The following is a 27,759-nucleotide window of genomic DNA, read 5'->3' on the forward strand; positions in this document are numbered from 1 at the left end:
GTAAATACAACTCTTACTCAGTTCTGCATTCTGCTTTGACTGGTTTGATATATAAGCGCAGATATAAGGACCAGAAAAGTATACAATCTCTCCATGGTAATATTTCACACTGCATCTGTTCTTTAGACCTAATATTGTTTCTGCAAACATACTGATATGGCCTTTTGCCCTGTAGTTTCCAAGATAGGCTTCAATATAATGTGAAGATGTTGGATAAATGTTTCTGGAAGAATTATGGATGGAGATTATAATGGAATATGACAGATTCCGAAACAAAGGATACGATGTTACTATCCTTTGTGCAAAGATGAGAACATAAGAACATAATAGGTTCAAATACAAATACAATAGGTTCACTGTTAAGCTTGTCGGTGGATGGCGAATATTAAACTTAGAGATGTTTTGTGTAGGTTGAAAAATTTGGGATGCATCATCAGTAGTGCTCCTCTGGCTCATGGGGTGTTTCGGCCTTTCACACTATACACCCTCACCAGAGGCAGCCAGCTATAGGGTGATCAGCCCTAAGCTTGTGTCCCATGCCCAAATAGTCATGAGAGTCGCCTTGATGTCAGATGACGGACATCTCATGAAACTATATATGACAGCCTAAGCTTGTCACTTAGGAGCCCAGAAGGGGGCATTCCTCTTCAACCAGAGCCACTGGCTGCTTCTCTCTGCTGCAGCTTTGATGGCTGCACTTTGGCTCTGGCCCCTGATTCCTAATATAAAATAGGGTGCCCCATGACCCTGTACTGGAAAAGTGACTGGAAGATGGATGGTTGGATGTCTGATATAGTGTGGCATGATGGCTCAGTGATTTTGCATGTTGTCCCCAGGTATATATACACTCACCTAAAGGATTATTAGGAACACCTGTTCAATTTCTCATTAATGCAATTATCTAATCAACCAATCACATGGCAGTTGCTTCAATGCATTTAAGGGTGTGGTCCTGGTCAAGACAATCTCCTGAACTCCAAACTGAATGTCAGAATGGGAAAGAAAGGTGATTTAAACAATTTTGAGCGTGGCATGGTTGTTGGTGCCAGACGGGCCGGTCTGAGTATTTCACAATCTGCTCAGTTACTGGGATTTTCACGCACAACCATTTCTAGGGTTTACAAAGAATGGTGTGCAAAGGGAAAAACATCCAGTATGCGGCAGTCCTGTGGGCGAAAATGCCTTGTTGATGCTAGAGGTCAGAGGAGAATGGGCCGACTGGTTCAAACTTATAGAAGAGCAACATTGACTGAAATAACCACTCGTTACAACCGAGGTATGCAGCAAAGCATTTGTGAAGCCACAACACGCACAACCTTGAGGCGGATGGGCTACAACAGCAGAAGACCCCACCGGGTACCACTCATCTCCACTACAAATAGGAAAAAGAGGCTACAATTTGCACGAGCTCACCAAAATTGGACAGTTGAACACTGGAAAAATGTTGCCTGGTCTGATGAGTCTCGATTTCTGTTGAGACATTCAAATGGTAGAGTCAGAATTTGGCGTAAACAGAATGAGAACATGGATCCATCATGCCTTGTTACCACTGTGCAGGCTGGTGGTGGTGGTGTAATGGTGTGGGGGATGTTTTCTTGCCACACTTTAGGCCCCTTAGTGCCAATTGGGCATCGTTTAAATGCCACGGCCTACCTGAGCATTGTTTCTGACCATGTCCATCCCTTTATGACCACCATGTACCCATCCTCTGATGGCTACTTCCAGCAGGATAATGCACCATGTCACAAAGCTCGAATCATTTCAAATTGGTTTCTTGAACATGACAATGAGTTCACTGTACTACAATGGCCCCCACAGTCACCAGATCTCAACCCAATAGAGCATCTTTGGGATGTGGTGGAACGGGAGCTTCGTGCCCTGGATGTGCATCCCACAAATCTCCATCAACTGCAAGATGCTATCCTATCAATATGGGCCAACATTTCTAAAGAATGCTTTCAGCACCTTGTTGAATCAATGCCATGTAGAATTAAGGCGAAAGGGGGTCAAACACCGTATTAGTATGGTGTTCCTAATAATCCTTTAGGTGAGTGTATGTATAATATATATATATATATATATATATATATATATATATATATATATTAGGGCTGTCAAAATTAACGGGTTAACGCGGATTAATCCATCATCATGATTAATCTGATTAAAATTTTTAACGCAATTAACCCATCTGCAGCGCAGAATGATTCAAAATCCCTGAAATGTCTCTGTCAACCCATTTTGGGCAGTTTTGGTGTGTTCCATTTGCCCTCGGAACTAGTATTCCGAGTCGGATTCCGGAGTTTTGAAGTCAGAAGTAACGACATGCACGGTCCCGTTTCTCGGAGATCTCGGAGCAGCACAGTGGATCCCGAGTTCAGAATCCAAGATGGCTGCGCCTTTTATCAACAGAAGGGAAAGTTGTAGTTTTACTGTTTAAGTACTACTTCTCATTTGTGGCTCATTAAATCGGTCGCACGCTATACCGTCCAAGTTATCTGTGGATGTGTTGCTACGGAGTTTTATATGTAAAGCACCGCACGTAATGTGTTATCAACTGATATTGCTAACAATGGCAATTAACCGGGCTAGAATTGGACTTCATGGTTAGTTGGATTATTTGTCGGATTTACGGTAGTTCGTGCTAATTGTAAGCGAACGAAGATAAAGACCATTTAAACTGAGGTACCTTAAATCCGACAAGTTGTCCGGCTAAACAAAAAATCTTGCTTTTTGATATGGGTCCATGGTATTGCACTTCTGTGGCAGATGGAATACATCCGACTCATGTTCAAGATGTTCAATAAACATGTTAAGTGCATATATATTCCCTTTTTTCTTGAGTCGGTTTGCTCATGTAAAATTAAATGTGATTAATATAGATTGAAAATGAATGGTATTTAATCGTGATTAATCGAAATTAATCCACAGCAACCCTGTGATTAATCTGATTAAAAATTTTAATCGTTTGACAGCACTAATATATATATATACACACACAAAAGAAATCTAAACTATGAACACCTGTCTATATTATGAAAACACCAGAAAGTGGATAAAAAGTGCTGTTTTTATATAAACAAGAACACAATAAGAAAAGGAAGGGCTTCTTTTTGTTACCAATAAGGTGGCCTTCTCCCTACCTGCCTGGTTTGTAGTGACATTGACAGCAGCAAACTTCATTGGTTCTGGGCTAAGGTGTGACACTCCATTGAACACCTGAATGTTGAAGGTGTAGTTTGTGTGTGCTAGCAGGTTCAACACCATAACCCATTGCTCTTCCAGTCCTGTCTGCTGAGGTATGAAGCGCACAGCTGGGATCGCTCCCCTCTTTCCTCCATCGCTGCTTCTACTGCTCTCTCCAGCTGCACTGCAATCCTCACATTTTGTCCAGTTCTCAACACATTTCAGGCAGACTATATTGTATAGGATCTCACTCCGTCCACCAAGGTCTAGTGGCAGGCCCCATTCCAGACTTACAGAAGTGCCATTCACCTCAGAAATCACATCGACTGGAGCAGATGGGGGTCCTGCAGGAGAGCAATGGAAAGGAAACTGTTTTGAAAAATATGATACCCCATGATGAAAAGTAACCCTGCAAAACTGAAATATCTACATCTTTATTGTAGTCACCTTCATACAAGGAGCCTATCATCTAACATTTTCACCAGTGCAGAATGAGATTAATCATAGCAAAGCAAAATTTTATATACAAACGCAAACAAAAATGTAATCATGAACAGGGCAAAAAATGTTTACCTTCTTGTTTTTGTACTTTTGATTTAGTCCTGTAACCCAGTATTATGGATTTTTAAAGTTTTTGTCAAAACTTTTCAATCAAATTATAAGACTTTTATATTGCTGTTTTAATTTATTTACTGTGCTGTAGTGGAAAATGTGCATATGACATTTTTATTATCGAGAGCATGATGTGGTGTTGATGACTTTAATTTCAGTCCAGCCTTTTATTTGACTCCGTAATGAGCATTGGCACTCCTCAGCAGACACTCACTTGTGCATGGTGTGCCTGGAGGGTCTGCAGCTGAGCGGTAGTAGTTAGGCTCACATGGACAAAACAGAGCTGCTCTTGCATCTGAATGGCTGTGTAGGGGGCACTTTCTACACAACTTGTCTTCTGCTGAAGGTTTGTAGGACCCCACCTCACAAGCTGATGGAAGTCAATAAAAAAGCATGTTATTATTCATTCTGAAGCTATGCAGCAACTATTTGTTACAGTCATTTAACATTGAAATGCATTTTTATGTGTATTTCAGTGAAATGTAATGAATGACCAAATGTCCCCCAAAATGTAATAAAAACCTCTTATTTTGACCTTGTGGAGACCCCTTTTCAGGTCCCCATAAAGATCTGTGAATGCAATCAAAAAAGAAATAATGCCAAAAGACTCGTATTTTGTTTGGTTACTTCTGGTTAAGGTAATGGGCAGGGGTTAAGGGTGTCATGTTGGGATTAGAGTTTTCCCCATAGAAATTAATGGAGAGTCCCAACAAAGATATAATTACAAACCTATACAGTATGTGTGTTTTTTGTGTGTGTGTGCACATGCATATATGTGTGTGTATGTATAAGGTGAAACAAAAATGATAAAAAATTAGATGCCAGCTTTTTTTTAACTTGCAGAATCACTTAGAGAGAGAGAGAGAGAGAGAGAGAACATTATGCTGGCTTTGCAAAATGGTTTTTGATCTGATTAGCTATTCCAAACAAGAAGAACCCATTCGTTTTTGTATTGCATTCTTGCATGCTTTTGGTGCTTTTGGAGAGGTGAAGGCAAAAAGGTTCCTATTATAGCACTGATTGTACTGTTAATCACACTCACTCGATCATTTAGTCATTCTCCAAAAATGCCTAGTCAGTACTAAGAATCGGAAAATTGATTAATTATTCTATCTACAGAACATGTGGAAATAAGGTACCTGATCACGGAATTTCACTGGTTTCTGTTACATGGTTGGATGCTTTAAAATATGCATTGTTTTGTATTATGTACAGCTCAACAGGAGGTCTGCTTTTAGTCTTTATGCATAATTTTCAACAAATCAAAGCTAATAGTCCCTCACATCCACACAGCCCAAAACTTCAACAAAGATTTTAAAAAACCATATGACCGTATCACTCTGATAGGCAATTAAACTTCAGTAAATTATACTCTGTACTCAGAAAAAAGCAATAGGATACAGTGGATATAAAAAGTGTATTCACCACCTTAAAATAACAGGTTTTTGTGATAGTAAAAAATTAGACCACGATAATCAAAAATCATTTCAAAACTTTTCCCACCTTTACTGTGACCTACAACCTGTTCAAATGAAATTCAAATGAAAAACAAACAAATCTGTTAGGGGAGAAAATATAAAAAATAAAATACAATAAGCTGGTTGCATAAGAGTACACACCCTTAAACTAATACTTTGTTGAAGCACCTTTTGATTTAATTACAGGATTCAGTAGGGATGTAACAATACACTCAACTCACGATTCGATACGATTCACAATTCTGAGTTCACGATACGATTTTCTTACGATTTTTTAACAATGAGCTGCAGACAAATTTATTCAAAAATATTCCTGTAAAACTCTAAACTGTGTAAAACGTGTCCTCTTCTTAACAGTGCAACTGAAATTCAATAAAATTCTGTTTAAAAAAAAAAAGATCCCAAATCAAAATAAATTAAACAAAATCTTCATAATGCTTTTATATTGCATTCATAAAACGTTCAGTACTGTCACGCCCCGCTCCGTCCGCTCCCGATGTGTGCCACGCCCATCTCATTACCTCCTGTTTCGCCCTAATTGTTCCCACCTGTAGCTCGTTCTGTTACCTAGTCTTGTGTATTTAGTCCGAGTCTCAGTCTGTATTCCCTAGATCTGTCATTGTAGTGTCTCGTTGTGGTGTCCGTGCCTGTCCGTCCCTCCATTAAAACCCACGTTTCCCTAACTCCTTGCTGCGATTCGCCTGCTTCCTTGTTCGCCTCCCCGCCGGCGTGACAGAATGACAGATCTCTCGGAAGATACGAAGCAGCAGTCCGAGCACCGCCGGCTCGGACTGCTGCAGGACTTCGTATACTGGCATGCCCAGCCCGAGGTACAGCAGGACCCGGTAGCCCTGGAGCTGGCTAGCCGGGGCCGGGACCTGCTCCGGGAGGAGCGCCCGTCAGGGCAGGACTACCCCCTGACCAAAGCCCGGAAGTACCTCCGTCGGCTACAACGCCGGCTCGCCAAGCAAAGGGAGAAGCACCAGGAAGAGACTCCGTCGCTCTTCATAGGAGCCTGCTATCTCCTCCCCGCCTTTGAGGACACCGTTGCTACGAGCCTGGCCGGCTCGCATCCGGAGCGTCTGGGGCCAGGCGGAATTCGCGCCGTACTGGACGGCATTCCCCGGGTTCCCAAAGCCCTGAAAGGGAGGGCGCCCACACGCTCAGCACCCTTCCTGCCGGCTCCGGACCTGCGTGTTCCGGATCTGCCCGCGGCATCACCTGCTGCTGATGCCTACGCCGATCCGCCCGCGGCTGCGCTGCCTGCTGCCGCCGCCGATCTGCCCGCGGCTGCGCTGCCTGCTGCCGCCGCCGATCTGCCCGCGGCTGCGCTGCCTGCTGCCGCCGATCTGCCCGCGGCTGTGCTGCCTGCAACCCCGCCTGCGGCAGCCGCCGCGATGCCAGCAGCACCGCTCGACTTGCCAGTCCTGCCTGTCTTCTCTGCTGCAGCTGCCGCTGCTCTGCCGGCGGCACTGCCTGCTGCAGCTTCCGCCGCTTCGTCAGCGGCGCCACTCATCCTGCCTGTCTTCCCTGCTGCAGCTGCCGCCGCTCTGCCTGCGGCACCGCCTGCTGCAGCTTCCGCCGCCTTGTCAGCGGCACCTCCTGTTCTGCCTGACCCGTCTGTCCCATTGGACCCGCTTGTCCTGCCTGGCTTACCTACGGCCCCTGCTGGCCGCGTGGAGGCTGCGCCCGCCGAGGCGCCCCCTGCTGGCCGCGTGCTGGTGGCGCCCGCCGAGGCGCCCCCTGCTGGCCGCGTGGAGGCTGCGCCCGCCGAGGCGCCCCCTGCTGGCCGCGTGCTGGTGGCGCCCGCCGGGGTGTCCCTCTCTGGCGCGCCCGGAGTGCGCGCCTTTGGGGGGGGGTTCTGCCCCGCGACGGCGCCCCCTGCTGGCCGCGGGAGGGCAACGCCCATCCTGCCGGCACCTGAACTGCCTGTTCTGCCGGCACCGGATCTGCCTGCTGCAGCATCCCACAGGGTCCCGGACCCACAGCCCTGTCTGGAGGAGAGCAGCAGGTTTCGAGTCCTGCAGGAACAGTACTGGCGGGTGGTTGGCGAACCCGCCAGAAAAGACTCCCCGGAGGCAGCTCCGCTCCTGGAGCAACTCCGCAGGGAGTTTGCCAGGGCAGCCCCTGACTCCCCACTCCCACAGCTAGCCGGGGTAGAAGAAACCCTGAGGCAGCTGCTCCGTATGCGGCCTGCTGCCGCCGCTCCTCCTGCGGCGCCTGTCCAGCTGGCCGCCGTTCCCGTCCTGCCCGCGGCCCCGCCTGAGGCCGCCGCTCCAGTCCTGCCCGCGGCCCCACCTGAGGCCCTGCCTCGACTTCCCCCAGACCTGCTCATTGTCCCCGAGGAGGTCCCACACTGCTTGGCTGCCGCTCCTTCCTCCGGGGAGGAGGAAGGCCTGGAATGGGATCCCTCTGGGATTGCCCTATGGACCTCCATTGAGACTCCCTCTCCCTTACCCCGGCAAGACCGACACCACCCAGGACCCCGCCTGTCAGTGTCCCGTAAGGGACGGGGACACAGGCGTCGGGCCTGGGTCCCGCCCGCCCTGCCCCCTGGCTCGCCCGTTCGGCCCCTAGCTGTGGCTCGGTGGCTGCCTGCGGGTCCTGCGCCTCGGGGTCGGCGGTCGCCGCCGGGTCCCCCCCTGGTTCCTGGGTGCCGGTCCTCGGTCCCGCCTCCGGCTCCCGGTCGGCCGCCTCCGGGCCCCCCTGCTCCGGCTTGGCGTCGGACGGCGCCTTCGCCGGCTCCGGCTGCGCCTCCGCCTGCCGCGGCTTCCCCCTCCTGCCTGCCTTTCCTGGTGTTCCCTCCTGCTCCCTCCTGGTCCCCTCCGTCACTCCCTCGTCCCGTCCCCTTGGTCCCTGGGTGGTCCCCTCCTGCTCCATTCTCCCTCTCCCCTGCGGCCCCTCCGGCCGCTGCCCGTCGCCCGCTTGGGCCTTTTCGTGCTCCCCTTGTTCCTCCTCCCTTTCCGTTCACCCCGCCTGTTTCTCCTTCTGGTCCCTTTGTCCCTCCTTTTGGCACCCCTGGCCCTTTCGTGTCGCCTGTGGGTGTTCCCCCTGTGTCTCCCTTCTGGGTCTGTCTCTCCGCCTTCCCTGTTCTCTGTCAGGTCCTGTCCTTCGTTTCGTCCCTGTTCGTCTTTTGCGTCTCCGTCCTGTTTCCTGGGTTTGGTTGACGTTCTGTTTTGTCTTTCAGGTCCTGTTCCCTCGTCCCGTCCGTCGCCTCCTCCCTGGCGCGCCCGGTGTGCGCGCCTTTGGGGGGGGGTTATGTCACGCCCCGCTCCGTCCGCTCCCGATGTGTGCCACGCCCATCTCATTACCTCCTGTTTCGCCCTAATTGTTCCCACCTGTAGCTCGTTCTGTTACCTAGTCTTGTGTATTTAGTCCGAGTCTCAGTCTGTATTCCCTAGATCTGTCATTGTAGTGTCTCGTTGTGGTGTCCGTGCCTGTCCGTCCCTCCATTAAAACCCACGTTTCCCTAACTCCTTGCTGCGATTCGCCTGCTTCCTTGTTCGCCTCCCCGCCGGCGTGACAAGTACACCTTCATAATGTATTCATTAAGTATTCAGAAATTATTCATGAACATCATGCATGTATACCTTTACATGCTAACATCCCTTAACAGCTGTAATATACATTAATAACAAACATTATAATAACAACAAACATAATTTTATAATCATGTAATGTTTGTTATTAATGTATATTAAAGCTGTTAAGGGATGTAAGGATGTTAAAGTGTTCTTGCATGCTGCTTATGAATGTTCTATGAATGCATTATGAAGGTGCACTGAATGTTCTATAAATGCATAATGAATGCATTATGAAGGTGCACTTAATATAAAGTTTGAACAATTGTTTTTATTTTATATTCAAGAATGTATAACACAGAATACAGATGGTAAACAATTTTCTCCCACCCAGCCCACCCTAAAAAGAAAAAGAACAAAAAGGAAATCAACCCTCAGGTAAACATCTGTTTAATAAAATTAGATAAATGAATAATACATTTTTATAAATTGTAAAATTATTGATTAATACAAAACAAATATACAACAAAGTAGATCGATAAGTACATACAAATGTAAATATACATTAACAAAGATCAATGAGTTCCTTAATTTTCTCATAATCTGTGAGGTACAGTACTGACACAGGAGGCAGACCCCGAAGTGCAGTAGCCAAAGAGTTTATTAATAGAACCGAGAACAGCCAAAACCAGAAAGGGGATCCAAAAGAATAGTCGAGGTACGGGCAGAAGTCGGGCACCGGGAAGGTCAATCCTACATGTATGGACGAGACGTGGGGACGACGAAGGAGAAGGAGCAGGATCGTCAGGGCAGCAGGGCAGGTCAGGTGGGATCAGGCAGGTTGGAGAAGGGCGAGGAGCAGGCAGGGTAGATGGAACAGCAGGGCAGGACACGGCAGGCAGGACAAGCAGGGGAGACAAGACACAGGCAAAATGCTCAGTATGGCTCATTCGGAAATGGCAACAATACTTTGCACAGGCTTCTGGGATATGCCGGTTTAAATAGAAGCGCTACTAGCTGCTTATTGGCGGCCGAGAGGGGCGACATGGGTGCTCCTGCGAATGGGGACCTGGCTTGAAAGGATTAGCGGCATGGAAGTCCGTCACCAACTCGGGATCCAAAATGTCAGTAGCCGGAACCCACGATCGTTCCTCGGGACCGAATCCCTCCCAGTCCACCAAGTACTGGAGGCGCCCCGCCCATTGTCGGGAGTCCAGGAGCGCCGTCACCCGGGATACCGTGGAGCCATCCTGCAGGGGGCTCGGAGGAGGGACTGTGACGTCTGCGGGAGGATGCGCTGCACTATAGTGAACCGGTTTCAACAGGGAAGTGTGAAACGTAGGGCAAATCCGATAAACGCTTGGCAACTGCAGCCGGAAAGATGCAGGACCTACCTGTTTAGCGATTTTAAGAGAGGGTTCCAAGCGAGGGGGATGAATTGGGCAGGAGTGTGTGCACGGCCTCTCCACAGTGAAGGCACAGACCCTGGGCTGTGCAACGTGTTCTCTTGACTGACGTCAGAAGGCTTCGTCCAAGTTGCATGGGCTCCAGGCGATCTTCAGGGACAGGATCAGGAGGGACTTGAGGACGGGCTCGTCGGCGGCGCCGCTCCCTAATGCTGTTATCCAGCATAACCAAAAGTCCAATAAAGTCCTCGAATGACAGGGAGGACCTGTCATCCTGTAGTTCGGGGTTAAGAGCTCGCCGATAGAGGATGCGTAGACAGACCTCTGGCCAACGAAGTCCTGCCGCGATTCTAATGAGAATTTCACCACGGTCCGGAATCCCTGGCGTAGATCCACCATTCGCTCCCCTAGACTGCGTCCCACCGTGGGGTGATCGAAGATCTCCTTAAAGGCAGCCTGGAAGTCACGAGCTGAATCCAATAATGGGCTGTTGTCAGTCCACAGGGCTGTCGCCCAGTCGCGGGCTCACCCTGTCAGAAGCGAGATCATGAAGCGAACCTGGGCGGTATCCTCCACAAACCACTCAGGGTGCTCCTCCATATATAGACTACACTGCATGAGAAAAGCATTGCAGTGATCTGGATTGCTGTCATACTTCTCGGGCATAGCAAAGGGTACGGGAGCGGAAGCCCATGGTGGGGAGTCTGGCAGCTGGACTTGAGAAGCTTGTCTCTCAAGGAGTTGGGACATGAGAGTGGTGAGCTGATCCACCTGCTGCTGGAGACGATGGCTCTCTGCGGGGTCCATGCTTCGGAGGCGAAGTATTCTATGAGGTACAGTACTGACACAGAAGGCAGCCCCCGAAGTGCAGTAGCCAAAGGGTTTATTAATAGAACCAAGAACAGCCAAAATAGAATAGTCGAGGTACGGGCAGAAGCCGGGCACTGGGAAGGTCAATCCTACACGTATGGATGAGACATGGGGATGACGAGGGAGAAGGAGCAGGATCATCAGGGCAGGTCAGGTGGGATCAGGCAGGTCGGAGAAGGGCAAGGAGCAGGCAGGGTAGATGGAACAGCAGGGCAGGACAAGCAGGGAAGACAAGACACAGGCAAAATGATCAGTACGGTTCATTCGGAAACGACAACAATACTTTAGACAGGCTTCTGGGATATGCCGGTTTAAATAGAAGCGCTACTAGCTGTTTATTGGCAGCCAAGAGGGGCAACCATCCGCTCTATTTTCAAGGGTCTTATGAATCTAGCAGACAACTTATGGCATGAGGGTAGTTTAAGGTTCTTGGCGGATAGCCAAACGCGCTGGCCCACTCGATAAGGAGGAGGGGGCCGCCGTCGCTTATCCGCCTAGGTCTTCTGCCGGATAGCTTGATCGGAGAGGGTTTGCCGAACACGATGCCATACCTTCTTGGTTCCTTGGTACCATTGTTCTACTTGTGGTACGTCACAGGATTTAGCATCCCAAGGGAAGAGAGGTTTGGAATATCCTAAAACACATTGAAAAGGTGTAATACGGGTGGCTGGGTTTACCCGGGCATTAAGCCCATATTCGGCCCAAACGAGATGGGTGGCCCAATCAGTCGGTCTATTTTTGCACAGGAGTCAAAGGGCTTTAGACACCTCTTGATTGGTCTGTTCTGCTAGGCCGTTAGACTGGGGATGATACGCAGACGTAAGACTTAGTTTATGGCACAGGGCTTTGAATACACGGGAAGTAAACTGGGGACCCCGATCAGACACCATGTCCTTAGGTATCCCATAGAAGTGGAAAACCCGGGTGAGGAGGACATCTGCTAGGTCTGTAGCATTAGGCAGCTTTGGTAATGCAAGTAGACAATACATTTTGGAGAAAGTGAGTATGACGGTATTACCTTGGGAGGTTGGTGATAAAGTCCATGGCCACATGAGACCAAGGACGAGATGGGATGGGTAAAGGTTGAAGCAGGTCAGCTGGTGGTTGGTGGGATGACTTTAGTTGGGAGCACTCAGGACACGAAGCCACATATTCTTCAACCGTCGATCTCCATCTTGGCCACCAGTACCTCCGCGTTACCAGTCGTCATGTGGCAGATACCCCAGGGTGTCCTGTGTTACCGGAGGTATGTACCCACTCGAGTACGGCAGTCCGTTGGGAACTGGGGACATAAAGCCGTCCAGGTGGGCATCCGGGAGGAGGTGTGGAGCATTCGTTGAGCTGTTGGAGGTTCTCCTCGAGGGACCAGGTGATGGGCGCGGCAAAACAGGTAGGTGACAGGATGGTCTCGGCAGGAGAGGCTGATTCGGGGGAATTGAACTTTTGCATTTTTTTTACCTGAAAAGTAAGTAACCGTGAAATTAAACTGGGCAAAGAACATGGTCCATCGGGCTTGGCGTGGGTTCAGACATTTAGCCTTCCGCAGATACCCTAGGTTCCGGTGGTCAGTGAACACCTGGAATGGGTGACGTGATCCCTTTAGCCAGTGCCTCCATTCCTCTAAAGCCAACTTGATCGCCAGCAGCTCTCGGGCCCCCACATCGTAGTTACATTCTGTGGATATTTGTTTTTTGAAGAAAAAAGCATACGTGTGTCGGCGGCCAGTTACTGGATGACATTGAACAAGTACTGCACCCACTCCAGACTCCAAAGGGGTGGTCTGGACATGGCTGTTGTAGGACAGGGGCCAAGCAAAAGGCTTGCTTTAAACGTTGAAAGGAGGCGTCTGCTTTGGGGTTCCACTTCAGGTGGGAACTCGCACCCCTTGTGAGTGAGGTGAGAGGAGCGGCTACCTGGCTAAAATTTCGAATGAAGCGTCGGTAGAAGTTCGCGAAACCTAGAAACCGCTGCAGTTCCTTAAGGGAGTGGCCATTGTTGAACAGCAGTAAATTTACACTTGTCCATGGCCACCTCTCCTGGACTAATAACATAACCCAAGAACTGTACCTGGGTCTTGTGGAACTCATATTTTTCTGCCTTCGCGAAGAGGTGGAAGTCCTGTAGCCTCTGGAGGACCTGGCAGATGTGACAGACATGCTGAGAGAGGGAGGATGAATAAATCATAATGTCATCTATGTAAACCACCACAAACCGGTTTACCATGTCCCGGAACACCGTGTACATGAAGGCCTGGAAAATGGAGGGGCTGTTAGCTAACCCATAAGGCATCAAGAGATACTTGTACTGGCCTGTATTAGTGATGACGGAGGTCTTCCATTCATCCCCTTTGCGAATCCGGACTAGATTGTATGCACTCCGGAGGTCTAGTTTAGTGAATACAGTTGCTTTCCTTAATTGTTTGAGCGCAGAGGGGATTAGAGGTAGCGGCTCCCGTCTTTTCACAGAGATGGCATTAAGGACCCGGTTGTCGATAGAAGGGCAGAGTCCACCATCCTTTTTCTTTACAAAAAAGAACCCGGCTGACACCAGGGAGGTGGACGGGCGAATAAGGGGTGCCCCCTCCAGGAGGTCAATGACACAATCGCACTCTCGGTGGAGAGGTAGCTGAAACGAGAGGATTTTATTGAAAACATCAATAAAAATTGTATTCAGTCGGGATCTGAAACAGGTCCTCTGGTTTGGGACTCTCCACTGAAGACACAAAGCAGGGTAGAGCCATACATTGGATCAGACATTGATCGGACTATGCGGCTAGCTCACCCGTGCTCCAATCGATCCGGGGGTTATGTTGTTGTAGCCAGGGGTGTCTGAGAATTACTGGATCCTTAGCCTGAGGAAGCACTAAAAAGCTAAGGAACTCCACATGAAAAACCCCCACCTGTAGCTTGATTGGTTCCGTGCTTACTTCTCCCCCATGAAGAGGTTGTCCATTGACACTGAGCACCTGTAGGGAAAGCTTAAGAGTACGAGCTAAAGTGAAGTCCATAAAATTACCAGCTGCGCCAGAATCCACCAATGCCCGTGTATGATGTTCCTCCCCAAAACAGGTTATCACTATTGGAACAGTTACTTGTGTCATGGAGATCCTGATAAACGAGTAGGTGCCTACCCTGGTCAGGGTATCAGGTTGTGGCGGTCGAATAGGGAAGGAACGTAAAAAATGCCCTGCTGCCCCACAGTACAGACACAATCCCTGAGCTGCGAGTCTGCGCCGCTTGGTGGTGGAGAGCGGGGTGTGTCCGAGCTGCATTGGTTCCACCGGTTGCTCCGGGACATTAGAGGGCACTGGAGCGTTGATTTGGCGGGGTCGTCTGTGGCGTCATTCCTGGACACTGTTGTCGATCGCAACAGAAAGACCGATGTAGTCCTCAAAGGACAGGGTGGCACCTCGGGAGGTCAGCTCATCCTGCACTTCCAGGTTGAACGCTCGTTTGTACAGGATTCTGAGGACCTCCTCTGGCCAGCACAGCCACAGTTCGGGCTCCCTGTTTGAGATCAAATAATCTCTCCCCCAGACTTCGTCCGATGGCGGGATGATCAAAAATCCCCTTAAACGCCTTCTGAAATTCTCGTGCAGAGTCTAGAAGTCGGCTGTCATCCATCCATAAGGCAGTTGCCCAGTCGGACGCATGACATGTGAGAAGCGAAATGACGAACCGGACTCATCGGAGAAGTACTCATGGTGTTCTTCAATAATTCTCTTGTTATTAAGGCGAAGTATTCTGTCACGCTCCACTGTGAGGGAAGAGGCGAACCCCAATATGCGAGAGAGCCTTGTATTTCTCAGATCAGGTATACCAAAGCAGACAGGGAGAATCCAATAGAATAGTCGGGTTGGTCGCAGAGGGTCAGATGCCGGGAAGGTCAGTCCTACATAGAGAGATGGGACGAGGAGACGGAGGGACGGGGAACACGATGAGAGATGATCGGGCAGGCAGGACAGAGAGGGCAGGTAGGCAGGATCGAGGAGGTAGGTAGGATAGGTGAGGGGGGTAGGGCAGGCGAGACAGCAGGGCAGGTCGGAACAGGCAAGGCAAGTGGGAGAGACAATAGACAAATGAATGCTTAGTATGTGTCATGGATGGCAACAATACTTCGCGATCTGTCCAGTGATCGCGTCTGTTTTATATAGAACCTGTTGTTAAGTGATTATTGCCCCTGTGGGCGTGACAATAAGCATCTAGACATTGAATACGGGTACCATCAGCAAACCAGTAATTTTTTAGCTGCAGTAAAAGCAGCAAGAAGAAGGTTTTTTTGAAAGGAGGTAAATGTCCATTTTGAAAAGTCATTTAAAAAAACAGAGTGGGAGTTAATGACAAATCCCTACCTATTAGAAGAGATATATCAACAGCTAGCTGGTTCCAAAATGAAAGAAGAGCTGGACACTCCGAGAAAAAATGTAAAAACGTCCCTACAACCCCCTGAGAACATAGATTACAGTTTAAAGAGGAAGAAATATTCATGTGTAATATATTCTGTGAGCAAGCTTCCAATGAATCATTTGGTGGTTAGGATTCCTGGAAGATACGGACAAAGTTTTCCATGTGTAACGGGGGAAAATGTCCTTTATCTCATTTCCTGGGTCTTTTGACCACACTGCAACCACACCAAGAGATTTATATGTTGATTTAAGAAGAAAAGAATAGATGTGGGATGCAGAACAAATGGCATTAAAATTATCAGAACATATTAGCTTTTGGAGTGGATGGAGAGGTAAATCGGCATCCAAAGGAACCCCATAAGAGTGCATGGCCGATTTGATAAATAGATACATAAAGACAGAGGCACCGGGAACATGGTATCGAGCCTTAATGTCCTGAAAAGTTCTTAAAACTTTCTCGTTAAATACTGTAGGTCTCCGAAAGTCTTAACCCCACAATAGCAAAAAGGGACATTACCAGTCAAAAACTTATGATTATTGAAGAGAGGGGAGCGATGATGCCAGTTAACCACAGATTTGGATTGTCTTTCTGCGGATCTCCATGTAGAAATCACATGAGATATTATAGGGCCAAATCACAGCCTGCACTACCTAATGGAAATACCACAAAAAAACTAAGTCCTTCAAATCCTGTGGGGCCACGATAGACTCTTCGATGGATCTCCACGCAACTTTAGTGTCAGAGTTAAACCAGATAGGTAAGGAACGCAGAACAAAAGATTGGGCATATAGCTTAAAATTCGGGAATGAATGACCTCCATCTACCTTATTACGCTGAATTGTAGAGATTTTAATTTGAGGACATTTCCCATTCCATATAAAATTAGAGAGAACTAAATTAATCTGGTCCCAAAAATGAGCAGGGGCTGCTAAAGGCAGCATAGCCCGGTAAAAATTTATACGAGGGAGAATATTCATTTTAATTATCAATATACTAGCATATAAAGATTTAGGTAAATGTGACCAATTCAAAAGATCTGCCTTGACTTGTGACAATTTTTTTTTTAATTATTATGACTAATATTGTGTCTATACCCAAATATGTGAAAGACTTAACCAAATTAATAACAGATGGAACGCCAGGAAGCGAGAAGGAATTAAAATCAAAGTTTAAGGCAGTGGTTCCCAAACTGGGGGGCGCAGAGGTATTGTGGAGGGGCGCACCAATGGGATAGCCTCAGGGGCATGTGCCACTCTAAAATAATCTCTTCACAGACTGGATGATTAAACAAATAATTACGTGATATTCGGGAGAAATAGCAGATAATGCATCGGAACTTCCTGGGATACAGACATCATACAAACGTCACGTTCTTCAGCTAATAAGGGCAGAGTTGTGTCGTCACGGAGGCTGTTCCAGCTTGTTTAGTCGGCTGAGAGGTGCTGTATGATCTGTCTTAAGTCATCTTGCTCTTGCAAGGTTTTTGTACCACGTGACAACGTTTTTTGTTTAGCAACAAAAAAATCTAACCATATCATGAAAAACAAGGTTTAAAAATTTCTACATGAAGTGCAGGGAGACTATCAATTAATGGGTATGATTTAGTGTTGTTTTGTGCTATAGTATAGGCTGAAACCTCCGGTTATCATTAAAAACAAAATGCAATAATCGTAAAACTTTAATTTGTGTACGCCAATGAATATTGACAGGAATGTTAAATCTGCATTTGCGTAATTTCAAACTAATGTTGGACTTTTATTTTTAATTGATTGCTCTTTTTTCTCCCACAGTGGTGAAATTGCACCATTTGTATTTTGTAATTGCATTTGTTTCGCTCAATTAGAAAAGGGAGTTGTATTTCAAATAAAGTTTGAATCTGAACCTGTGAGTTTGAATGGGGGGGCTCAACAATGTTCCTATCTTGAAAAGGGGGGCCCTGCAGAGAAAGTTTGGGAACCACTGGTTTAAGGGGAGGAAACATGACTTATTCCAATTTATCATGTATCCTGAAAGATAGCTAAAATGGTCAAACAGTTCCAAAATGTGCAGAATCCACTGAACGGGCTTATTAATATACAACAAAATATCATCATCGTATAGAGAGATGTGGTGAAAAGTATTTTTGATGGGGATCGGTGTTACAACCCGCTCGTTTGAGGTCACAACATAAAAGAGGGATCGAAACAGAATACATATAACCAATAAAGATTATTTATTATTTGTACGGGTTCAACAGTAGAAAAAGTCACATAATAAAGTCTAGGGATAGAGAAACAAATAATCACCACCAACCCTTATTCTACATAGCACAAAAAGAAAAATAAAATGCACAAGCGAAAGAACAACTAAAGGGGTCAACAAATGACTACATAACACACAAAGACCCACCCCCAGTCTCCCTCCCTACAGAGTCTTATATAGAATACCAATTAGCAATTAATTATAAGATAGGCCAATTAAGATCAGCCACACTCTTCCCAGTAGGGCCTGGAGAAAACGTCAGGGTCGTCACACCTCCCCCTCCAGAAGGAGGTTATCTAAAGAACCGACAAAACACAACAATAAAAGATACAACACCCAAAACACTGACATAACATTCTGTAAAGTTGTACACTAATACTCATCCTCCAGATGTCCCACTCCACTTCACTCTCAGACTCCTGGGCCCTAGGATATGAGGGGAAAACCAACACCACTGGGATACCTTACAACCGGGAGAGAGCATCAGCAACTAAGTTGTCTCTACCACGAATATGTTTAAGGGATAAATGGAATGGCTGTAAAATAAGACTCCATCTCATGATTCGTTGATTTTTACCACGCATTCGATTAAAAAAAATCAAGGGATTATGGTCGGTATAAACAATGATAGGACCACAGATTGAAGTTAAATAAACTTCAAAATGTTGAATGGCTAAAACCGGGGCTAAAGCCTCTTTTTCGACCGTAGAATACATTTGTTGATACCGAGTAAATTTCTTTGAAAAATAGCTCACCGGATGTTCGATTCCTTTAGCATCTTCTTGCAAAAGAACCGCACCAGCACCATAGGCGCTGGCATCAATGGCAAGCAAAAATGGTTTTTCAAAATTTGGGGCCATCAACACAGGAGCATTCGCTAAAAGGGCTTTCGCATTATCAAAGGCACTCCGACACTGCTGTGACCATTCAAATGGCTTCTTCGGACTTAATAAATCTGTTAGAGGGGCAACTACATCTGCAAAATTTTTACAAAACCCTCTATAATATCCCACCATCCCAAGAAAACGTCGTAACTCACGTCGAGTAGTGGGAGCGGGAAAGTTACAGATGGCTTCCACTTTTGCGTTGTTAGGTTTTACACATCCTCCACCAACCACCTTCCTTTGCCTTATCCAAACGCTCAAAAAGTTCACGAATCTGTGCAAGATGTTCGGACCAAGAAGAACTGTACAAAACAATGTCATCCAGGTAGGCTTCACATCCCGTCAACCCGGACAACACTCGATTGACTAAACGCTGAAATGTAGCCGGAGCGTTTCGAACCCCAAAGGGCATAACGGTATATTTTAAGAAACTATCAGGGGTAACAAAAGCAGATAGTTCCTTAGCACGAGATGTTAGAGGCACTTGCCAATACCCTTTTAAGAGATCGAACTTACTGACGAACTGTGCAGAACCCACACGATCGACACAGTCATCAATTCGGGGTAGAGGGAAACAATCAGGTTTTGTAAGAGCGTTAAGCTTCCGGTAATCAGTACAAAATCGATAAGAATTATCCGGTTTATTCACTAGAATACAAGGAGAGCTCCATGAACTAAAACTTGGTTCAGCGAAAGTATGAGTAAGTAAATAATCCACCTCTTTCTGAAGCAACTTCCTTTTTATAGGATTTACTCGATATGGATGTTGTTTTACGGGTTGAGCCATACCGACATCAATGTCATGTTCAATGACATGAGTTCGAGTAGGAACATCAGAAAAAAGAGAGGAGAATGAACTTATCAAATTAATTATATCAGTCTTCTCTGGTTCACACAAATGAGACAAATAATCAGGCAAATTTACAAGAACGTCAGAATTGTTAAGTCGTCCTTCCACTATATTACGAGAAGGACCATTTTCCACCTCCAAAACCCCAGGCATTTCGACAAATGTATCTAAGACACTAGAATCTACCATGTCACCCGCTACAACATTAACAGGCATAGACGGTACAGGAGTTAAATAAGCCTTTAATAAATTAATATGACAAACCTGTACTTTCTTCCGACGATCAGGTGTATTTAAAAGGTAGTTGTTATTAGGATAGCATTTCGCTATCATATAAGGTCCAGCGAATCTAGCCTGGAATGGAGTACTCACTACAGGTAGTAGAGCAAGAACTTGATCGCCTACCTGAAAACTTCTGGACTCAACCTTGCGATCAATCAACCTCTGCATCTTTTCCTGAGACTTACTCAGTTTTCGTAAAGCAATAGCCCTGGCTTCATAGAGTCGATAACGAAAACTGCTCACGTAGTCTAAGACATTCTCAGGTGGATCAGACATTTTCCAATCATCTGCCAAAACAGCAATAGGCCCTCTGACAATGTGTCCAAACACTAACTCATTAGGACTGAAACCTGTGCTCTCTTGTACAACCTCACGAATAGCTAACAGCATCCAAGGAAGCCCATCCTCCCAGTCACAATCAAGTTCAACACAATATGACCTCAAAAGTGACTTAAGAGTCTGGTGGAATCTTTCCAATCCTCCTTGGCTCTGGGGATGGTAGGCACTTGATATATTGTGCTTACCCTTGAGTTGTTGCATGACTTTCAGAAACTGTCGAGACATAAAATTTGAGCCCTGATCAGACTGGATGGTTTTTGGAATGCCAAAAACAGACATGAAACTTGTTAAAGCCTTTAAAATCGATTTCGTAGTAATCGATCGCAACGGATAAGCTGCAGGATAACGTGTAGACTGACACATTACAGTAAGCAAAAAGGCATGTCCCGCCTTTGATCGAGGTAAAGGACCAACACAGTCAACAATTAAATGGTCAAACGGAGTGGCTACTACAGGAATAGGCTGTAAAGGGGCTAGTGGAATCTTTTGATTTGATTTCCCCGTCATTTGACAAACGTGACAAGATCGTATAAAATTAATCACATCTCTCTTGATTCTAGGCCAATAAAATTTCCTCAGGATTCTATCATACGTCTTCCGTACCCCCATATGACCAACAAGGCCCTGGTGTGCTAGTTGTAAAACAGCCTGACGAAACACTAGAGGAACAACAATTTGATTCCTAGGACTAAGTGAAGATTCAAAACCCATAGGAGACTGTCTGCAAAGCAATCCATCTTGAAGATAGAAGGAAGACATAGTTTTATTTTCTTGTCCAGCAGCAGCGAAGGAATACAATTCTTGAAGAGCTTTATCCGCGTGCTGTGCATTAATCAATTCAGCTCGAGACACGCTATAAAGTGGAGACAAAGAACAAATTTGAACTTGGTCATCACATATGAATGGTCTTTCAGACATGAAAGCAGTCTTGTCAACCTGATCACCAGCACATGATAAGTTACGTACAGTAGTCTCATCTTTTGCTGCAGTGCACACAGTATCAGACTCTAATTGAGAATTTATAGATGAAATAAAAGTGTCACTAAGAATATCCATTTCATCTTGCACCTTCTTCTTGGCCATTGCTCGAGTGATTGCACAAGCTGGAAATAAGTTAGGACAATCAACTCTACTCGATTGCTCTATAATAGGAGTAACTATAGGGGAAACTCCACCATCCGGCTTCTCCCAAACAACACCTCCAGCCAAGTCATTGCCAAGTATGAAAGTAACCCCAGGAATAGGAAGCATTTCACGAACCCCTACAACCACATCACCGGTCACAAGTTTGGAGTTAAGGTGAATGCGGTGTAAAGGAACTTCCAAATAGCCCATTTCAAGTCCTCTAACCAACACATGAGACCCAATGGCAGTACGTTCAGACAAAGGCAAAAGTCCTCCAACCAAAAATGACTGCCCAGCCCCAGTATCTCTAAGGATACGAACAGGCACTCTTTCGTCACAGCCAGGTAAAGAAACACTCCCATCAGTAAGAAATGGCCCAAAATCAACACTATTAACATTTCCCATTTCAGGGATGTTCCTCTGCTCAATTTGCTTGTCAGGACTAAAATTCACACTTGAAGTAAAGATTAACCCAACAGGATTAACAGCTTTGTCTTTCTTTTTAAGAACACCACAATCCGATATTTTATGTCCTGGCGTCCTACAATAAAAGCAAACCAATTCTCCTTTTGTACGTGTAAACGAAACATTATCAGCGGAAGTAGACACAACATTCTGACGTGCTACCATCTTGTTATTTTTAACTAACACACTCAGCTTCGATCTATTCGGTTCATTTAAAGGAGCAATTCCTTGATGAGTAAGAACAAATTCATCCGCCATAAGAGCAGCATCAGACAACTTAGTCACTTTATGTTCGTTGAGATACATAGCAACAACATTTGGAACACAACTTTTAAACTCCTCCAAAAGAATGAGCTCCCTAAGCTGCTCCTTAGTGGTACTTTTTACAGAGGAACACCAACGATCAAACAAATTCTCCTTTTCTCTAGCAAACTCAAGATAAGTACACTTCTCAGATTTAAGATGAGTCCTAAACTTCTGGCAGTATGCCTCCGGTGCTAATTCATAAGTATGTAGAATAGCAGGCTTTACGATCTCATAATCGGCGCTTTGCTCAATCATCAACGCGGAATACACCTCTTGTGCTCTCCCTACTAACACGCATTGCAATAATATAGTCCAAAATCCTTTTGGCCATTTTAAGGATTCTGCGACGCGTTCAAAGTGCTGGAAATACGTCTCCACCTCTTTCTCCAAAAACGGCGGCACAAGCCTAATGTTTTTATAAACGTCAAACACAGGCGCAGCAAACACGGACTCAGATGATACTTGAACAGCAATTGGATCGGTTTTTACTTTCAGCTCTAGCTCAAGTTTCCGCAGCTGAAACTCTCTCCTCTCTTTCCTTTTCAAATTGCAGTTCTATTTTACGTAACTCTAACTGCTGTTGTAACCTTTTTATTTCAAAATCATTCTCTAACTCTTTTTCTTTTAAAGCACAAACATCACGTTCAGCACGAAGCTTCTCCGCATCAATACACAACTGCTTCTCTTGTAAGGACATCTCACTAAACTGTATTTTTTCATCACCAGGAGAGGAGGATAAACACTCCTCAGGATTAATAGGTTGAGCTCTTACCTCTAAAACGCCTCGCTCAAAAAGTGCACTCTTCACAACTTTTACCAGCGTTTCTTTAAGCTTCTTATCACTGCTCGTTACCTCCACATTGAATCGTTCGGCAATTTGTAAAAGCTCTTCCTTCGTGCACCTCTCCAATAATATTTCTGAAGGAAATGCAAAGAAATCCTCGACTACTGAGGACGACGACATACCTACCAAAGAGACAACAGCACAAACACACAACAGCGTGAGCACATGTGTAACTAGAGCGTAAAAATACAGATCCCATGAAACACGTCGCCAGGGACCGTCACAACAAACACGCTCAAAAGAAACGTCACTGTTATAAGACAGAGAAAAGACAAGTCGACAAAATGTTACCTCATGAACAATGAGACTCCAATAACCACAAACAAAACTAAACCTACCTAATCTTCAAAGGTGTACCGGACTCGAGGCGGCGTTTAAATGCTGAACTCGAAGACAATTGGCATTTCAAACCAAAAGCCCGAAGCGTGCCCCCGACAGAGGTTTAAAACTCCCGTCCAGATTAACCTTCAAAAATAATAGAAGAAAATAACAAACTGAAATAACAACCAGTGCCTCGACGGAAGGATTATTAATCCAGCTGAGGACACTCTAACTACTGAAGTCTCATTTACACGATATCTCTATATAAATTTTGACTGCCGGACAGCCTGAGCCAACGGTTCAAGTGACAAAGCAAATAAGAACATAAGAACATAATAACTATACTAACGAGAGGAGGCCATTCGGCCCATCGAGCTCACTTGGGGAGAACTTAGCTAATAGCTCAGAGTTGTTAAAATCTTATCTAGCTCTGATTTAAAGGAACCCAAGGATTCAGCTTGCACTACATTATCAGGAAGACTATTCCATACTCTGACTACATGCTGTGTAAAGAAGTGCTTCCTTAAATCCAGTTTGAAATGTTCTCCCGCTGATTTCCACCTATGGCCACGAGTGCTTGTATTTGAACTAATGCTGAAGTAACTATTTGGTTGAACAGCATCCAGACCTGTTAGAATCTTATAGACCTGGATCATGTCCCCCCTTAGTCTCCTTTGCTTGAGGCTGAACAGATTTAGCTCAACTAACCTTTCCTCATATAACATTCCTCTAAGACCAGGAATCGTTCTTGTGGCCCTACGCTGCACCTTTTCTAAGGCCGCAATGTCCTTTTTAAGATATGGTGACCAAACCTGCACACAATATTCTAGGTGAGGTCTCACCAAGCAATTGTATAATATTAGCATTACCTCCCTTGACTTAAACTCCACACACCTGGAGATATACCGCAACATCCTATTCGTCTTTTTTCTTGCTTCCCCGCACTGGCGAGAATGAGACATGGAAGCATCAACATACACACCAAGGTCTTTCTCATAATCAGCTACCTTTATTTCAGTAGGTCCCATAAAATAACTGTACTTTATATTTCTGCTCCCTACATGGAATACCTTACATTTGTCTATGTTAAATTTCATCTGCCAGGTATCGGCCCAGTCACTAATTAAATCAAGATCCCGCTGTAGCTGCTGAGCCGCTAGTTCAGTGTCTGCTACACCACCCACCTTGGTGTCATCTGCAAATTTCACCAGTTTACTGTATATATTGATGTCTATTTCATTTAGCATACTTGCGGCTACATGTATTGGACACTCGGGTGAGGAGAGGGGCGGAGCTGTCAACTGATCACTACCTGGTGGTGGGTTGGCTCCGCTGGTGGGGGAGGAAGCCGGCCAGACCTGGCAGGCCCAAGCGTATAGTGAGGGTCTGCTGAGAACATCTGGCGGAATCCCCAGTCAGGGGGAGTTTCAACTCTGACCTCCGGCAGAACTTCGCCCATGTCTCAGGGGAGGCGGGGGACATCGAGTCCGAATGGGCCATGTTCCGCGCCTCCATTGTTGAGGCGGCTGACCGGAGCTGTGGCCGTAAGGTGGTCGGTGCTTGTCGCGGCGGCAATCCCCGAACCCGCCAGTGGACACCGGCGGTGAGGGATGCCGTCAAGCTGAAGAAGGAGTCCTATCGGGCCTTTTTGGCCTGTGGGACTCCGGAAGCAGCTGATGAGTACCGGCGGGCCAAGCAGAACGCGGCTTCGGCGGTCGCTGAGGCAAAAACTCGGGTATGGGAGGAGTTTGGCGAGGCCATGGAGAACGACTTCCGGATGGCTTCGAGGAGATTCTGGTCCACCATCCGGCGTCTCAGGGCGGAAAAGCGGTGCAGCATCAACACTGTTTACGGTGGGGATGGTGCACTGCTGACCTCAGCTCGGGATGTTGTGGGTCGGTGCAAGGAATACTTCAAAGACCTCCTCAATCCCACCGACACGCCTTCCAATGAGGAAGCAGAGTCTGGGGACTCGCTTATCTCTGGGGCAGAGGTCGTTGAGGTGGTTAACCCTTGGGAGTCGGCGGGGACACTTGCATTTTTTTCTGGTAACCGTGAAAAGAACTTAAAATGCGTCGTCATGTTTGATCATACACGTAAGTGTAGTACATAATTTTAATCTGTAAATGGTCTACTTTTATTCATGTATACTCACAATATCCACGAAACATTGTGCTTTTGTAAAATAATGAAAATAAACAGGGTGCGCTTTCAGCCGTCTCAGTCTCCGTGAAAATCTTTTTGAAACACGTCACTAAAATGAACTGAAACTCCGCGAATACTGCACAGACAGACATGAGAAATATATCTATAGAAAGCTTAAAGTGTCTACTTTTAAATAAAGCAATTTAAATGAAAAATAAATATTTTCAGTTTATGTAATCCATGTGAAACCAAGGAGAGGCACAGAATTTCTGTCGCACTTCATTATCTGCTAATGACCCGAGGCAGGGCACGCCCACAGCCATTCACACGGAAAACAGTCCGGGCAGCATGCGTACAAGGCCACGCCCCCCGGCTTAAAAACACATACAGTCTAATGGTGCGTTCGTTTTTCTCTCGGATCTCGGAAATTCTGAGTTGAGTGACATTATGGTGCGTTCGACTATTTCTCTCCAAGTCGGAACTCGGATGAAAACGTCACGAAACGTCAAGAAAAACATCGCTTTCCGTCGGAAACATACCTCTTTCATGACGTTGAAGTCGGACAAGATTTGCCCCAACAGCCTGTCACTTACCAGCCAATCAAAAAAAAAGAAAGGGCCTACACAATAGCCAATCAGAAAATAGTACTATTGTATCTGGGTAAAATACAACACAACAACCAATGAAAAGGCATCCTGTGGAATGTCACTCTTGCCTGTCTTCAAAACTTGAAAGCCCTGGGGTAAGTTATTAAGTCTTATATAACTCTTATTCTGATAATATTAAACTAATATTAGTAAATATTTTCCTCACTTCAGCTTGCTTTTGTCAGCTTATGTGAAACATTGGCTTTCAATGCCATTTACATAGGTTAGTGTAGCATGTAGATAACTCTGCTAACATGCTGCCTTATGTAGCAAACATGTTGTTTCCTGGTGGCTAAGATAATGCCTTATGGAGTTTACAGATGTTTGTAAATGTTCTAATGTATTTCACCTCGTTTTGGATAGCTTTAGATTATGGTTGCTAATATATATTTGGCTCCGTTTTGGTTAGCCTATAATACTGCTATCGGTAATGTTATTTAGCACAAACATTTCGGGTGTAAATGTTTGAGATGCTAACATTTTTTTATTTATTTGTTTTTAGGAATGTGTCTGCATCACCCTTGCCTTCACCAGCACCTCACATCAGGACATGCATGCTAAATAAACCACAAACCAAGAAATATGTTTCTGTCCTCAAATTATTTTCTTGTAGCACTTTCCTCTGTCCCATACCTGACTGAAAGGGGTAATTATACAGCTCATTATGCAGGTCTTTGTCTTCTCTGGTGTGAACTACAGCATTATTCATGAGCATTCCCACCTCCTCGCATATGGCCTTTCTAAATAAAAAGTGTCTTAGAAAATTTAAATGAATGTATTGTTTTCTGTGAATAAGTGAGTGAGATGATTGTCACATCATTTTGAAGTAAAACCTCTACACTACAAGATCCAGGTCACAAAAGTCTTGTACACAAATGTCATGAATGTGTTTTGTGGTCTAATTTCAGTGACTTATTTTTTTGTTCAAGTTCAAGTTCATTTATTTGTCTCCCTAGGGAGAAATTTGAATTGGAGACAAAGGGTGCTGCTGCAAAGACGTACAGAAAAAACACAATATATAGACAATATAAACAGTATCAAAAAGAAAACAAAATAAACGTCAAACCATATAAAGGACAATGTAAACATCAATAAAAAGAAGCAATCTACCTTACCCAAACCTCAAAAGTACACTACTAGAAAAACAACACATTTAAAAAAATAAGGTATAATTCTAGTAAATTTTTAAAATACAGTACCCATAAAAATACTAATGCATTTTTAAAAACAAAACATTACCCCCTACATTGTTCATTAATGAGCTTGACTGACAGTGGGACAAAGGAATGTTTAAACCTATTGTGTTTGCACGGGGGACCCTATATCTTCTCCCTAAAGGCATTTGTGTGTATTCTGTGTGCAAAACATGAGATCTGTCATTCAGAATATTTTTTGCCTGTCTGATTACAGCCTCATTAAACAATTCCTGAGGGTTGGGGGGGGAGTAACCCATAATCCTGCCCGCTACTTTGACCAGATTGAAAATCTGTGATTTAAGTTTAACACTAAGATTTCCAAACCAGTTGGTGATACCGTACCGTAAGATGGACTCTATTGCCGCCCTGTAAAAAATTAACATTATGTTTTTACTCACACCAAAAAATCGTAATCTCCGTAGAAGGTGAATGCGCTGATGAATTCTGGCACAGACTGTGGCTACCTGTGTCTGCCAGCTCAGGTCATTATCAATATGAATGCCTAAATATTTATACGAGGATTGCTGACTAATATTATCACCATGTATGGCCACAGGGCTACGATCACCAATTGACTTAGGATCAAAGAACATTTCCACAGTCTTACAGGTGTTAATGTGTAATTTATGGTCATC

At 45.5% G+C, this 27,759-nt stretch overlaps 1 protein-coding gene across 3 annotated transcripts in view; it reads right to left on the minus strand.

Moving 5' to 3' along the window:
• Positions 1–27,759, minus strand: part of epha8 (eph receptor A8) — a 178,861-nt gene that overhangs the window by 64,536 nt on the left and 86,566 nt on the right. For all 3 annotated transcript variants that reach the window (XM_072715766.1, XM_072715764.1, XM_072715765.1), the window contains 2 exons: positions 4,013–4,168; positions 3,144–3,530 (listed from right to left, as the gene is read on the minus strand). In XM_072715766.1, coding sequence (XP_072571867.1) covers positions 3,144–3,530; positions 4,013–4,168 — 543 coding nt within the window. The remainder of the gene's footprint in view (positions 1–3,143; positions 3,531–4,012; positions 4,169–27,759) is intronic.

The sequence above is a fragment of the Paramormyrops kingsleyae genome, chromosome 8, assembly GCF_048594095.1.
Source record: "Paramormyrops kingsleyae isolate MSU_618 chromosome 8, PKINGS_0.4, whole genome shotgun sequence".
Lineage (NCBI taxonomy): Eukaryota > Metazoa > Chordata > Actinopteri > Osteoglossiformes > Mormyridae > Paramormyrops > Paramormyrops kingsleyae.